At 36.7% G+C, this 12,834-nt stretch overlaps 1 protein-coding gene across 5 annotated transcripts in view; it reads left to right on the top strand.

Moving 5' to 3' along the window:
* Positions 1–4,026: 4,026 nt before the first annotated feature.
* Positions 4,027–12,834, top strand: part of GLCCI1 (glucocorticoid induced 1) — a 46,719-nt gene continuing 37,911 nt past the window's right edge. The window contains exon 1 of one of the 5 annotated variants that reach the window (XM_088150630.1): positions 4,027–4,080. Coding sequence is in view for 4 of the 5 variants with exons in the window: in XM_088150629.1 (XP_088006755.1) it covers positions 4,407–4,962 (556 nt within the window). In the remaining variant the exon portion in view is untranslated. Of the gene's footprint in view, positions 4,963–12,834 lie in introns of all 5 variants that reach the window. The other 4 variants (XM_088150629.1, XM_088150628.1, XM_088150627.1 and 1 more) reach the window with 4 other exon arrangements.

The following is a 12,834-nucleotide window of genomic DNA, read 5'->3' on the forward strand; positions in this document are numbered from 1 at the left end:
AAAAGTGCCTGACCACTTAACCTACTACAACACAACCTACACAAGCTATGAAAAGGATCATACTATCATATATCAGAAACGTCTCAGAAACCACCAACAGACTATTACAACCACATGGCATCTCTGTAGCACACAAACCAACAAAATCACTCCAAAATATCTTAAATAAACCAAAAGACCCAGTAGCACAAGAAGAAAAAACAGGAGTCATCTACAACATACAGTGTAAGGACTGTAACAAACACTACATAGGACAGACAGGCAGAAGACTAGCAGAGCGCATCCACGAGCACCAACTAGCAGTCAGAAGACATGATGAAAATTCCTTAATCTCACAACACGTGGACAGACGTAACCATAGTTTTAACTGGGAAACTGTCAGCATTTTAGACCAAGCCAAATCCAAAAATGCAAGAGAATTCTTGGAAGCTTGGTATTCAGACAAGGCAGCAATTAAGACACATAGAGATAAACAGCATCTACATACTATTCAAAAGAGACAAAAGACCAGAAGATCGCCTCACCAGCAATCATCACCCAGATAAGCAAAGGTTACCACCAGGCACACAATCAAGCAGTAAACATATGCTAATGAAGGAACTACCAGAGGAGCAAAACAAAACCCCCACCCTCACCAGCACTGGCAAGGCAGGCCACAGTATATAAACAGAGAGCAAACCCCATCCCATTTTAGCACTGATGATGTTACCTAGCCAGGTAATGAAATGTTTACAAGAAAAGAACCAAGCTCAGAGAACCCCAAGGACTCCACAGTTCAACCCTGAGCTACACATATTCGCCTCTATTGGTACTATTCTGATAGTTGAAAATGCTCTAATAATGAAAGTAAAGGCGTACGGTGAAAAAAACAGAGCTAAGATTAAATATAAAGAAAACCAAACTAATGACAACAAGTACAGCAACCAGCTTTAGAACTGGCAATGACACTATTGAAGTAGTGGGTAGCTTTTGCCTTTTCACATCTACTGTCAACAGTAAAGGAATCAGCTGTCAAGAAACATGCTGCAGACCAGCACTTACTAGAGTAGCAATGAAGGTTTTCGAAAAAATATTTGTATGCTGTGACATGTCTATACCTACAAAAATCAGAATCATGTAGACAATGGTTTTCCCAATGATACTGCAGGGAAGTGAAAGTTGGACTTTGAAGAAGACAAATAGAAAGAGTATTGACACTTTTGAACTTTGGTGTTGGAGAAGACTCCTAAAAATACCATGGACAGCCAAGAAAACAAAGAAATGAATCATTGGACAAATCAACCCAGAGTTCTCACTTGAAGCACAAATGACCAGGGTTAAATTGCCATATTTTGCAAACATTATTCTCCAGATCTAGCTCTCTGGAGAAGTCTATAATGTTGGGAAATATGGAAAGAAAGAGAAAACTATCTAGCAGCAAGATGGATGGACTCAGTTACAGTGGCAATGGGCACACCATTGGAAGACCTGAAGAACCAGGTTGAGGACGGTTCATCTAGGAGAAAATCCATCTATGAAAACAATTTGGAAACCTTAACTGGTTCAAAATGCAGCAGTCTGTATGCTTTTGAGGTTGCTGCTGCCATATAAAATGCTGCTTTGGAATTTGCACTGGTTTCCAGTGTGTTTCCAAGAGCAATTCAGGATGCTGGTAATTACTATATGAGACTAATATATGGCTCAGGGCTTGAGGATCTGCAAGACTTTTCACAAATAGATTGTCTATCCAATCTGAGTGAGCAGAGAATGACTGCTAAAGGTCCCCACTTATCACGAGGTACAACAGGAGTCATGGAAATTAATTACCCTCCTGTGAAACAGCTTGACCCCTGAAGCAAGAGCAGACCCCACTTTTATGGCTTTTCAAAGGCTCATGGCCTGGCTGTTTCAGAAGTCCTTTAGAAACTGCTGGATGTCAGTGCCAAAAATGATTGTTATACTGTTATATAAGAATATAGCTTTTATCGATATTTGGAATTGATATATTGTATATGGATCCTCTAATTGTACACCACTTAGAGTTGTTCACACTAAAGTTGCATATAAATCTTATAAACAATAAACAATATAAAGGATAACTTCCATGGAATTCTGAGTGGCTTATTCTCAAAACTTATAGAGAACACTAGATTTGGGAAGAATGAGCTTGTTCTTATGCACATTGAGGTAGAGGTAATTACGGAACTGGGTCTTTTATCTAAGGTCTGGATCTTTTTCTCTCTAGACTGATTCAAAAATGTACAGGTAGTCCTCGGGTTAAGAATGCCTGGTTTACAGATGACCCATAGTTAAGACGGAGCCTATTGTAGCGAATTTTGAGTTAAATACCCAATGATTAGAGTTAATTACACAATACTAGTTATACAGTATTACAATGATACTGTTCCGGCTTACATACAAATTTGACTTAAGGACAGACCTTGGGAAATTGTTCTTAAACTGGGGACTACCTTTATCCAGTAGACTTCTCTGCAGTTAGAAAGCCACTTGGCTGATGGTTAGTTTCTGGCAGATGAAAAATATTGTAATACAATTTCCTCTGTTTGGTTGAAAGTATCACTAGGTTTTGCATTACAAATTATCAATTAGAATTCTACAGATTGCCACAGAAGAGATTCTAGCTATTAAAATGGTGGTTGAAAATAATAAAAAATATTGCCATCAAGATATTTTAATATTGCCATCAAGATATTTTAAATAGTGGCTGTTTATAACTAAGGAGTTACCATGGGGAATAGCTGGGCTTGCAGATTGCACTGAATTGGGGTTTGTTTAATCATAGTCTAAAGTAAAATTGGCTAGCTTTACATATTGAGTTAAACTAGAGTAAAGTTCATTTTTGGTTTATTGTGATTTGTGAACTTGCCAGCCATTGTAAATTTATGATATATAGCTTAATGTGTGAAGCCAACACTTTGAATCATGGTTAAACAAATAATGGTTTGATGTGATAGGTAAATAACCAGTCACCATAAACTACAATAGCTTGAATTTAGTCAATGACCCAACTTAAACCAATTTAGGGTTTACATGTGTGTGAAGCAGGCCATAATGTTGCTGCAGGACTTTGTGAAGCATTAAAAACTCATACCTGTGATCCAAGTTGCAAAAAAAGAAAAAGTTAAACAAAACTTAGTACAGTAGATATATTAGCAATGATATCTGCCATGGAGATGATGCTGCATTCCAACTTCAGACCCAGTGCATGCTCTATCATTTTACATCCATTTACATTAAAGTATATTACAATATTTATATTAACATTATCAATATTTAAAATAGTATTCTTAATCAAACCTGAACAATTTTGATCAATTAAAAAAAAATCAATCTAATTGAATAAAACTGAATCCTTATAAAATATAGGCCTAACAGCCTTAAGCTGCTATTCTAGTGCAAATAGCTCACAATATCTAAATCTGTATGAAGTATGAAGAAAGATCCTCCTGATTTTCAGTTAAGGTACTTTCAAAAGAAGAGCTTAGACAAGAATTCTGAATGGCTCAAAAAAGCCCCAAGATTTGTTCAAAAAAGCTATGCTCTTCTGTGGATGGATTTTCAGTTTAAGTGAAGGCACTGCATTGGTTTTTAAACAATCGTTATTTTCTTAGAATTAAGTGATTTCAAATTGGTATTGCTCCAACGTTCTGTAGGGTTTCTTAAATTCCTAAGTAGGATTAGCACTTTAGGACAGTGGTATTTGTTTATAATTTCCAGCCTTACGCATATACATTAAGAAACAGTCCTGGGAAGCAAACAGTAACAATTATCAGAGACAGCCCTTTGTCACGTGTTCCCTGTAATATTAACTTTACTAAAACTAACTGCCCTACCCCCTCCCTGCACAAAGCCGCTTTCAGCTACCACCCCTTCCCTCTCGCCCTCTTCTCCTCCTACAGGTAAAGTGGAAGGCGATGGTTGGTTACAAACGCTGTCCTTTCGGGGATTCTGACCAATCAGACTCGAACTAACGGCGGCCGGGTGCCCAATGGGCGGATGGCTGGACGCCCCTTGCCCGCTACAAGCAGGGTGGTGTAGCTTGCGGAGGGCCATTTGGAAGGAGGGCAGCGGAGCTGGAGGGTAGGTGGCGGTCTGCAGGTGCGGTCTGTCCCGAGTTTCTAGTCAGGCAGGAGCGCGAGACTTAAGGTCCCCGCCCACTCCGTTGCCGCCGCCGCTCCTCCTCTTCTCCAGTAGTCGCCGCCTCGTCGTACGGACGATGTAAGCCGTGAGGGGTTAAGCTGCCGAGGCGGGCAGCCATGGCCACAGCCCGGCGATAAACGCGTCGCGGAACGCTCTGGAGCCTGCCTCTCTCGGCCTCGTCCCGTCCCCTCTTTCAGGGGGCGTGTTCGCGCGTGAGAGAGTCAGAGGAAAGCCTTCCTTGTTTCTCTCGCCTTCGGAGCGCCGCCATGTCCAGCTCCTCCTCGCAGACCCCTCCTCACCACCAGCCCCCGCAGAGGATGCGCCGCGGAGCCGCCGGGTCCCCTACCAGCGGTAACGCCGGAGTTTCAGTCGGTAGTAATGGGTCTGGCGGCGGAGGAAACAGCGGTGGCGGCGGAGGCGCCCCCGGTGGCGGCGCTGGGACTAGCCGGCTGCTCCAGCCGATCCGCGCCACGGTCCCTTTCCAGCTCCTGAGGGGCAACCAGCACAGCCCGACTCGCTTGCCGACCTCCTCAGCCTCAGTGGGGAGCAATACCGGCCCAGGAGGGCCGCGCGGCGCAGGGGGAGGAGGCGGGAACGGCGGCAGCCCGCCTCCACCAAGCTCTACTTCGCCGTTGGCTCTGGCGGCAGCTGCTGTCGCCGCCGTCGCCCCGCCGGGAGCAGGCGGGGCGGTAGAGCCGAGCAGGGTGAAGGTAAGGCAGAGGCGCTCGCCCGACAGCAGCAGCACCGCTACCACCACCAACGGCGGCAGGCGGAGGAGCACCTCACCTGAAAGAAGGAGCCCCAGTTCGCCCATATATAGAGGTAAAGCAGGCACGGGATAGGGCTGTAACCCCTCCGGGTGTGCCCACCCCTCATATACGTTATGAAGTCTCCCTTGTCAACACAACCTCCCAAAGACCTAACACGATTCATTTAGGAAAAGTATCAGGCTTAAATTTACGATACACACGTCCGCCCCTTACCATCTCATTGCTAGGTATATTTCCTCAGAAGTTCTACTGTGTCTGAAGCTTCGGTTGGGGAGCTCAAAAGGAAGAATTAGGAGCAAATTCTTAAGCCCAAGCCTTTCCTCAGCTGAAGCCTGAAAAGGGAGGTTTGCCCCTTTATTTACACGTTGATTACTTGCTCCTTTAACACTGTTTATCACTCTAAAAGAGTATTTGAATTAGACAGACTAAAAAGTAATAAAAGATTTTTTTCCCGAACCCAGATAGGTGGGTATAGTGAGGGCTGTGAACCATATTGATAATTAAAAATATGGAAGCTTGGTGGTTAATTTGGAATAACACAACTCGAAATGCATTATATGTTGTGTGAATGCTGAAGCAGATTGGCTTGCCCTTTTAACATTACATGTGTATCAACGTTTTTAAGGGATTGAGAGCTTTAAATGCTGAATTTGTGCTTTATATGGATATGCTCATCTGTTTCAGTGACTAAAATACTTTAAGAGGCAACTAGAGCTTTAAGGGACTTCAGGGGAAGCCAAGTGCTGATACTAATTTCTATATAACTAACATTCCTAACAATGCATTTTTTAAGAAACCCTTATATAGTTATAGAAGTAAGGAAAATGACTGGATTAAACATATTGCTAATACAAGTGGAAATTCTTTGTTAATATTAACAATAAGATTTAATGGCAGAACAATTGTTTACAGTACAGCATTTCTAAAACCTGTGGGTTTTGTGTGTGCCTGCAGTCTGTCTAAAAAGCCTAAAAAATATTTCTCCATTAATGCAATCTCTTTGCAGAGTTAAAACTAAATGCTAGTGAACTCTATAGTATTAGAATACGTTCCTTGTATTTTCATTTTAAATGTGCTATGTAGATTTGTAAACTAAATTCTTAAATATATTGCAGGTATAAATCAAAACAAATTCTAAGAAGTGTGTACAAAAACTAATAAATTATTTAAGTTCTTCTAAAGTAATAGTGGTTATTTTTACTGTCCAACTCTCCCTCTTTTTCCTTTCAGCAGTTAGATGAATCAGATTAATACACTACTTAATTTTGCTATAATTCTTGGATATCCTTTATCTTTCAACACTTTTGCATCTATAATCATGCTGGGTCTGTGTTTAATTTTAATAGCAAATTAAATAAGTCTCTTGGTGTAATACTGAGAGCAGAGGTTGAAGTCATTCTTGGCTTAAATCATTCCTATTAATTCCTTAGATAGTTACATGAGCTTCACAAAGCCGGTCACTCTCCAAAGTAAGTTTTAGTATGCAGATTTGAAAAACAATTACACCAAATGTGAATAAGTTTTTCTTTGCATTTGAATTACATTTGAAAATTGAAAATTTGAAAAAAAAACATTTGTTTACTTCAAAAGACAAAACACATATATAAGAAGTTGATGAGAAATCTTCTGTTTTCATGGAATATTTATTCAGGATAAAGTAAATCTGTTTTATATATAACTTAAATCTTTTCCTAAAACATTTTAAAAAGTGTAAATTAACTTATTTTCAGTTAATCAGCCATTTAAGCTAGAAATGAGTGACTTCATGACATGTTTTTACTCTGCCTTTAGCCTTTGTAGCAGTCTACAGCTTGATGTAAGTGTGAGAGTACAATATATAAACATATGAAGTAGCTGACAGACATAGTTACCTGAATCACGTAATACTGTAATGATTCAGCCAGTTTGCCCTGAATGGTTGAAAAGTACATAAACTGACCAGTTTACTTATCCGTTCCTGTAATTTGATAAGTGTGTTTCTTTATACAACTGAATAACCTTATTCTGTAAGCTACAAAGTAAAATGCATTTCTGCAAAATTGCTTTGTGGGAAAATTTTCATTGAACACAACCAATACCATTCTTCTGGTTTGTTGCTCAGTTGCTACCTCTTTGGCCAGTGTAGCACAACTGAAATAGCAACCTGTGTTTGCAGAGACTTTAGGAGTTGCTTTGAACACTTGCTATGTTGGGAGACAGCAATGCTTCAACTACTAAACATCTGAGAATCTTACTTTGTATTTATATCAACTGCCAGAAATGGGAGTGTAACCATCAGTGTTTAATATAAAAATGCTTGGTTTTGGCTGTGCAAGTGAACTGTGTTCTGTTTTTTAGGAACAATATAGGACTGAAATAATTTTTCTGTAGTGTTGTATTATACTTCCACCTTTTTACAATACAGCTATTGCAGTGAAATTTTTCATATATGTAAACAAATTGCCAGATATTCTTAAAAGAAAGCTGCAAAGTGCTCTGGGTTGGAAGCTTGTATAGGTCAGGCAGCTGCCACTGCAGACGCTGACATCATTACTGCATGAATGAAAACAGCTTCCTCTAAGAGCGCTTTCTCCTCCCCCATCATCATTTTTCATCTATTTGATGCTTTCAAATGCTTGCTTCAAAATTAGTACTAATTCTGATTTTAAAAAATTTCAAGCCAGACAGTAATTACATCTTAAATTTATAGGTATACTTTTTGAAAAATGTTATTGTTTCTTCCATGTTTATCAGCTTCATCTGCTTAACTTATACATCTTTATATTTTATGCTTGTATATTTTTAGTACTACATATTATCTGTATCTTACAGTTTGTGGATTTCTATATAATATTGAACTATCTCTTGCTGTATTTCTATTCAAACATGAAAATATGTGCAATACAGCATATATTTTATAGAATGCTTTGATAATATTACAAATGAAAAATATGGAGGAGTTAACTCATTGTAAATGATTGCAGAGAATAAACGTAACTGACTAGCATGGATCAACTGTCATTCCATTAATATATTGGCTGCCCAAATAAAACGGTCATTGCCTTTAAATTGGGAGAAATGCAAGCTACTTTTAAAATGATAGTTTCTTTTAAATAAAATTAATGTATTGTAAATATCTTACATCCTTTTTCAAATGTGTGTAAAAAGTCTTTAAAATCTATAAAGACAGAGTAGAAAGTGATGTTTAAAATGTAGAATTACTTAAGCATAGTTTAAATAAGAATATTTGGGATTGTCATTTATAATGATTAATTTTTTATTAAGCCTCTAATGAGCCAATATTTTATTTGATTCTTTGATTGTATTATGTGAGGCCTAGAACACATCCAATAAGTTTTCCTCACCAGCTCAAAGCTTTGGCCAATCTAATTTTTTTAAGGTGAAAGGAAATTGAGCTGAGTCATAAATGATGAGCATATGGTAAAAACTGAGATTTGAAGTTGGTTCCATATTTGGTTTCATATTGTATGATAGATAAGGAACTCTTTCTGATGTGTCTGCTGGACCAGTGACTTGAAATGTCATAATGTTTGAAGAGCTATCAGATTGTTTCTAAATTTATGTTTATGAGGTTCTGAATTCTGAATGTAGTTTGTCACTGATTGTTTGGATGGGGGGAACTTCTGTTTACTATCAAGTTCTAAAATGTAATAAAATTAATTATATCCCTGAACTTGAACTACTCTGGCCAAAATCCAAAGAACTCTAATATTAGTTTGGTAAGCCCAAGGAAGATTTAAATTTCTGTTTTGTTTTTTTCAAATACTGATATTATTCCAATATTATTTTTCATGTCAGCGTTTCCTGAAATTTTCTTTAACTTTAGAGAAGCAGTGGATATGTCAAAGAAATTGACATTTCAATCAAATTTAAAGCTTGGATATTAATTTTTTAAAGTCCTAAATACCTACATTCAAATTTTGTGAATGGACTGTCTTAATTCATATGAACATGTCCAAGTCTCAAGGTCATTAAAGTGGCTCATGTTTTTTTTAGCATGTATTAAACCTGGTAAAATAAGCCTGCCTGCCTGCCTTCCTGATAGATATTGAAAACCTATGCAGAAAGACTAATAATCTTGATGCTGCTAGTTTGAATGAAGCTTTGTATTATTACATATATTGCTATGTTAGTAGTATGCAATTGTGTATACATTGTTGCAACATAGGATGCAAATAACTGCAAACTAATAAATAAATTTGCACTCCTAGCACAGCTGTATTGGTCTAAATGATTCTGTGGCTCATGATTCAGAGAACAGATTTAAGGTTCAAACAAATCAGTGGTGAGTGTGGGTAGAATAGTTGCTTACAGAAGAATGCCTCATCAGTTATGTGTTTTGCCACATAAATTAGCCTATTTGCAAGTAGACACACTAGTTTTGAGTGGCTGACATGCTGACTACACAGACAAATTACAGGTGCAAAAAGCACTCTGGTTGGGTTTCTGCAATATGTACAGTTAAAATGTGGTTGGTTAGTTTGTGGTTCAATTGCTATAGAAATCCAGTCAGTGTGGTTTGTTTACAATTCCATATATTGTGTGAGCTAATTCATTAACCCATAGTTTAGTTACCTATGGGGTAGAGTGTTGCATGAATACAGCTATGTCACACACAATGCATACACAAAAAAGCAAGCCTTCTAAGACAGCTGTCATATTTATTTTTTTAGTTATGTTAGATTGTGTTAACTGTATATCAGTCATAGTAAAAAGAACATTATGTAAAGAGTGCTTCCATTTTTTTTTTTTTGCAGAATGCCCATTGGGTGTATTTGGAGGGGGAAAAACCCCTTTCCCTAGCATTTACTGAACTAGGATAGTGAGTTTACCTCAAAATCTTACATGCCACATATGGTGCTGTTAACCTAGTGGACTTAATAGCCTTAGTTGTATATAGGCTGTAATGGTGATAGTCTCACTATGGATGATGTTTAAGTAAAAAAAACAAAACCCAAACCTTGCTTCCTTATTAAAATAAAACCACTTAGGAACTACATTCATGACTTTCTTCTGCTTTGTATCCTGAACTTGAAACAAAGTGATTTCTACATACTTAGCAGGAAGGGTGGTAGCTATAAAAAGAATTGTTTGCAGTTTTTTTTTAGAAGCCTGATCAGGATTGAGCATGCTTATTGCCTTTTACGAGGGAAAGAAAAATAGAAACTTTCTTAGGCCAAAAACCTATAATTACATTTTTTCCCCTCCTCCCTCAAAATATTGGAAGTTTTTATGGTCTTTTCCTCCAATCTTAGTTTTCATTCCACAAAACCTTTAGGTTGTGAAGAAAGGGAGTAGATTTCATCAAAGTTAAAAATATCTTGGAAGGCATAAAGACACTGGGAATATGCATAATATTAATGTGTATATCCCTGGCTTTAATTCACCATAATCCCAAACTTTCCCATAGCCTGAGATGGGGAGAAATGTGCCTTGCATTCTCAATTTGGGTTTTAGAGTTGATGAATAGTTTAGATAATTACAACATTTTTGTTTTGCTTTCCTATTTGAACGAGAACTTTCAAGGCAGTTTTCTTCTTTCCTGGTCTCACATCTTCGGTAGTATTATTTTGTAACTGCAATATATTATTATACTGCTGAGATTCAGCTGTAGTGAACAAGAATTTGCTAATTGTTTTCCTGGGGGGGGAATTACCAGTTGTGCAAAATATATAATATTACAATCATCCTTGAATATACAAAGCCTTCATATATACGTCAGAATATGAATCATTGTTTGATTTACATCAACTGAACTTCTTTTTATGCATTTGTCAATGCAGCTTCAAGATCATGGACAATAGTGAAATTAACAAAAGCAGAAAATCAAACCCAGTAAAAGACTGAACACAATAAAAAGGCAGTAAAAAGCACCCGTGACAGACAATTCCTGGTCAGTGACAATGCACATAACTGGATTGTAACTTCCTTAGGGGCTGTACCTTTGAAAAGGTTTTTCTCCTTCTAGTAGCTATAAACATAACATAATATAATAGTTTTTCTTTCATTATATGTGTTTCATAAAATATCCATACAATTTTAGTTGATGAGAAGAATTTTAAGATAGCAGAAAGTAAGAGGAGGCTGTTTTGTAAAATTATCTTATTGTTACAGTGCAAGAGTGTTATAGTTGTCTGATTCATATGTTTGAACCAGATATAACCTGTATTCTGACTTTCCAGATTTCTTCCTCCCCCCAAGTTTCCAGTTACATTAGAAATGTAATCATAGGATCGCTATAATGCATTCTCTATTTCTGCTAACAAAAAAGTTGATTAAATACATCTATGGTATACTTCCTGTTAAAAGAACATTAGTTGATAATGTAAAAAAAATTAATCTCAGGGTGGATAAAATACTTTTAAAAACATAAATTGCACTGTTTTGAATTTAAATCAGATTTTTAAAAACTTTTTTTTTTTTTTTGCAAAATGGGAAGTTAACTGACCTCTCAAAAATGCAAAAATAAAGTCAGTTAAGATTTTGAGATGATAGAGTAGATCTGGACAAGGAAGAAGATTTGAATATATATGGGTATATAAAAGGAATAGAGGAGGACAGAAATTTTTAAAAAGTGTGCAGAACGTATTTTTGCATACTTGAGAATTTGCAGGAATACGTTTTTGGTCCTAAAGTATATCTTCTGTCAACTAAAAGTAAAGCATAATTATGACAGCAGGCCATAATAGCTCCAATTAAAAGAATGAAGCCTCTGTGCTTTATTAGGCAAACGTAGAAAGCAAATTCATTGGGTTATTTTTTTTGTAAAAATATTTTATTATGGAAGAAAATTAACAAAGCCAATTTAATAATCTCAAGATTGTATATCTATTTCTTGGTAGTACAGCTAGCATTTCCTTTTTTGCCCCCAGAAATCTAATTTGGAAAAAAAACCCTGACTAAATAATTACTTTATCTGGTTTATGCCTTATAAAATGAACACTACATCTCTTCAGTACTAAAGAATATGTATTTAGGTCATATCAAACAACAAGAATGCATTTTTACAAATATAGAATTTTTGCTCAGTAGTTGATAAATTGTGATTTAAATAATTAAATTGAGTCTGGCTGATGTTTTAAATCATGATTTTAACCGTAACTTAAATTAATTTGATTTAGTATAAATTCATTTTGCTTAACTTACCCTGAAAACATTTTAGAGAACCATTTTTTTGTCATAAAGAGGTCAGATATGCTTTAGAAAGGTTTCAATTAGTTAGCTAATTGTAACAGAATTCTTGATTGAATTAATAGTTTGTGTCTCAGCCACATATTATGAGAACTTATAGTGAGTCTATTGTTAAAAATAGCATTTCCATGGTATGTTTTCCCCAATCCATGAGTAGCTTCCATATTGAATAAGTGAGAATGTCATCAGTATGGTATCTTTTTTATCTATTCTGGCAGAATGGCTCAGAAAGTGGAGGTAGAAAAACTTGCAGCTATGTGGGTTTCGTAGAATATGTCATCTGAGTAATGAGTTATTTTTAGATAGGTTTTGTATTATTGCATTAAGAAAATACAAAGATAAAACTGTAGGTGTGCTGAGAGAAACTGACAAGGTTCCATAACACTAACATTAGGCTTTATTTTCTTAATAAATTTACTGTTTGTCTAAGTACGGTACCTAGCTATCACAACTGTCATAAATTTGGAAACAATATTTTTTTGGAATATTTACATATACTTTTAAGTGCTTCTTAAAAGTTAGTGAACCTCTAGGATTATCAGTTCATTTGAAGGGGAAATTAGAGTCAGGTGTTTCAGTCAATTGGATGATAATCAGGTGTGTATGTGGGAGGTCAGAATACTGGGTGTTCACTATCAAAGTCTGATTTTCCCAACACAGGTATGTGGGAATGTTTCATGGCTCAAACAAAGGAAATTTCTGAGGACCTCCAAAAAACAGTTGTTGATGTTCA

The sequence above is a fragment of the Python bivittatus genome, unplaced genomic scaffold (genome assembly GCF_059951505.1).
Source record: "Python bivittatus isolate LINGU-HERP-01145 unplaced genomic scaffold, Pbiv_v1 ctg000610_np1212, whole genome shotgun sequence".
In the NCBI taxonomy this organism is placed as follows: Eukaryota; Metazoa; Chordata; class Lepidosauria; order Squamata; family Pythonidae; genus Python; species Python bivittatus.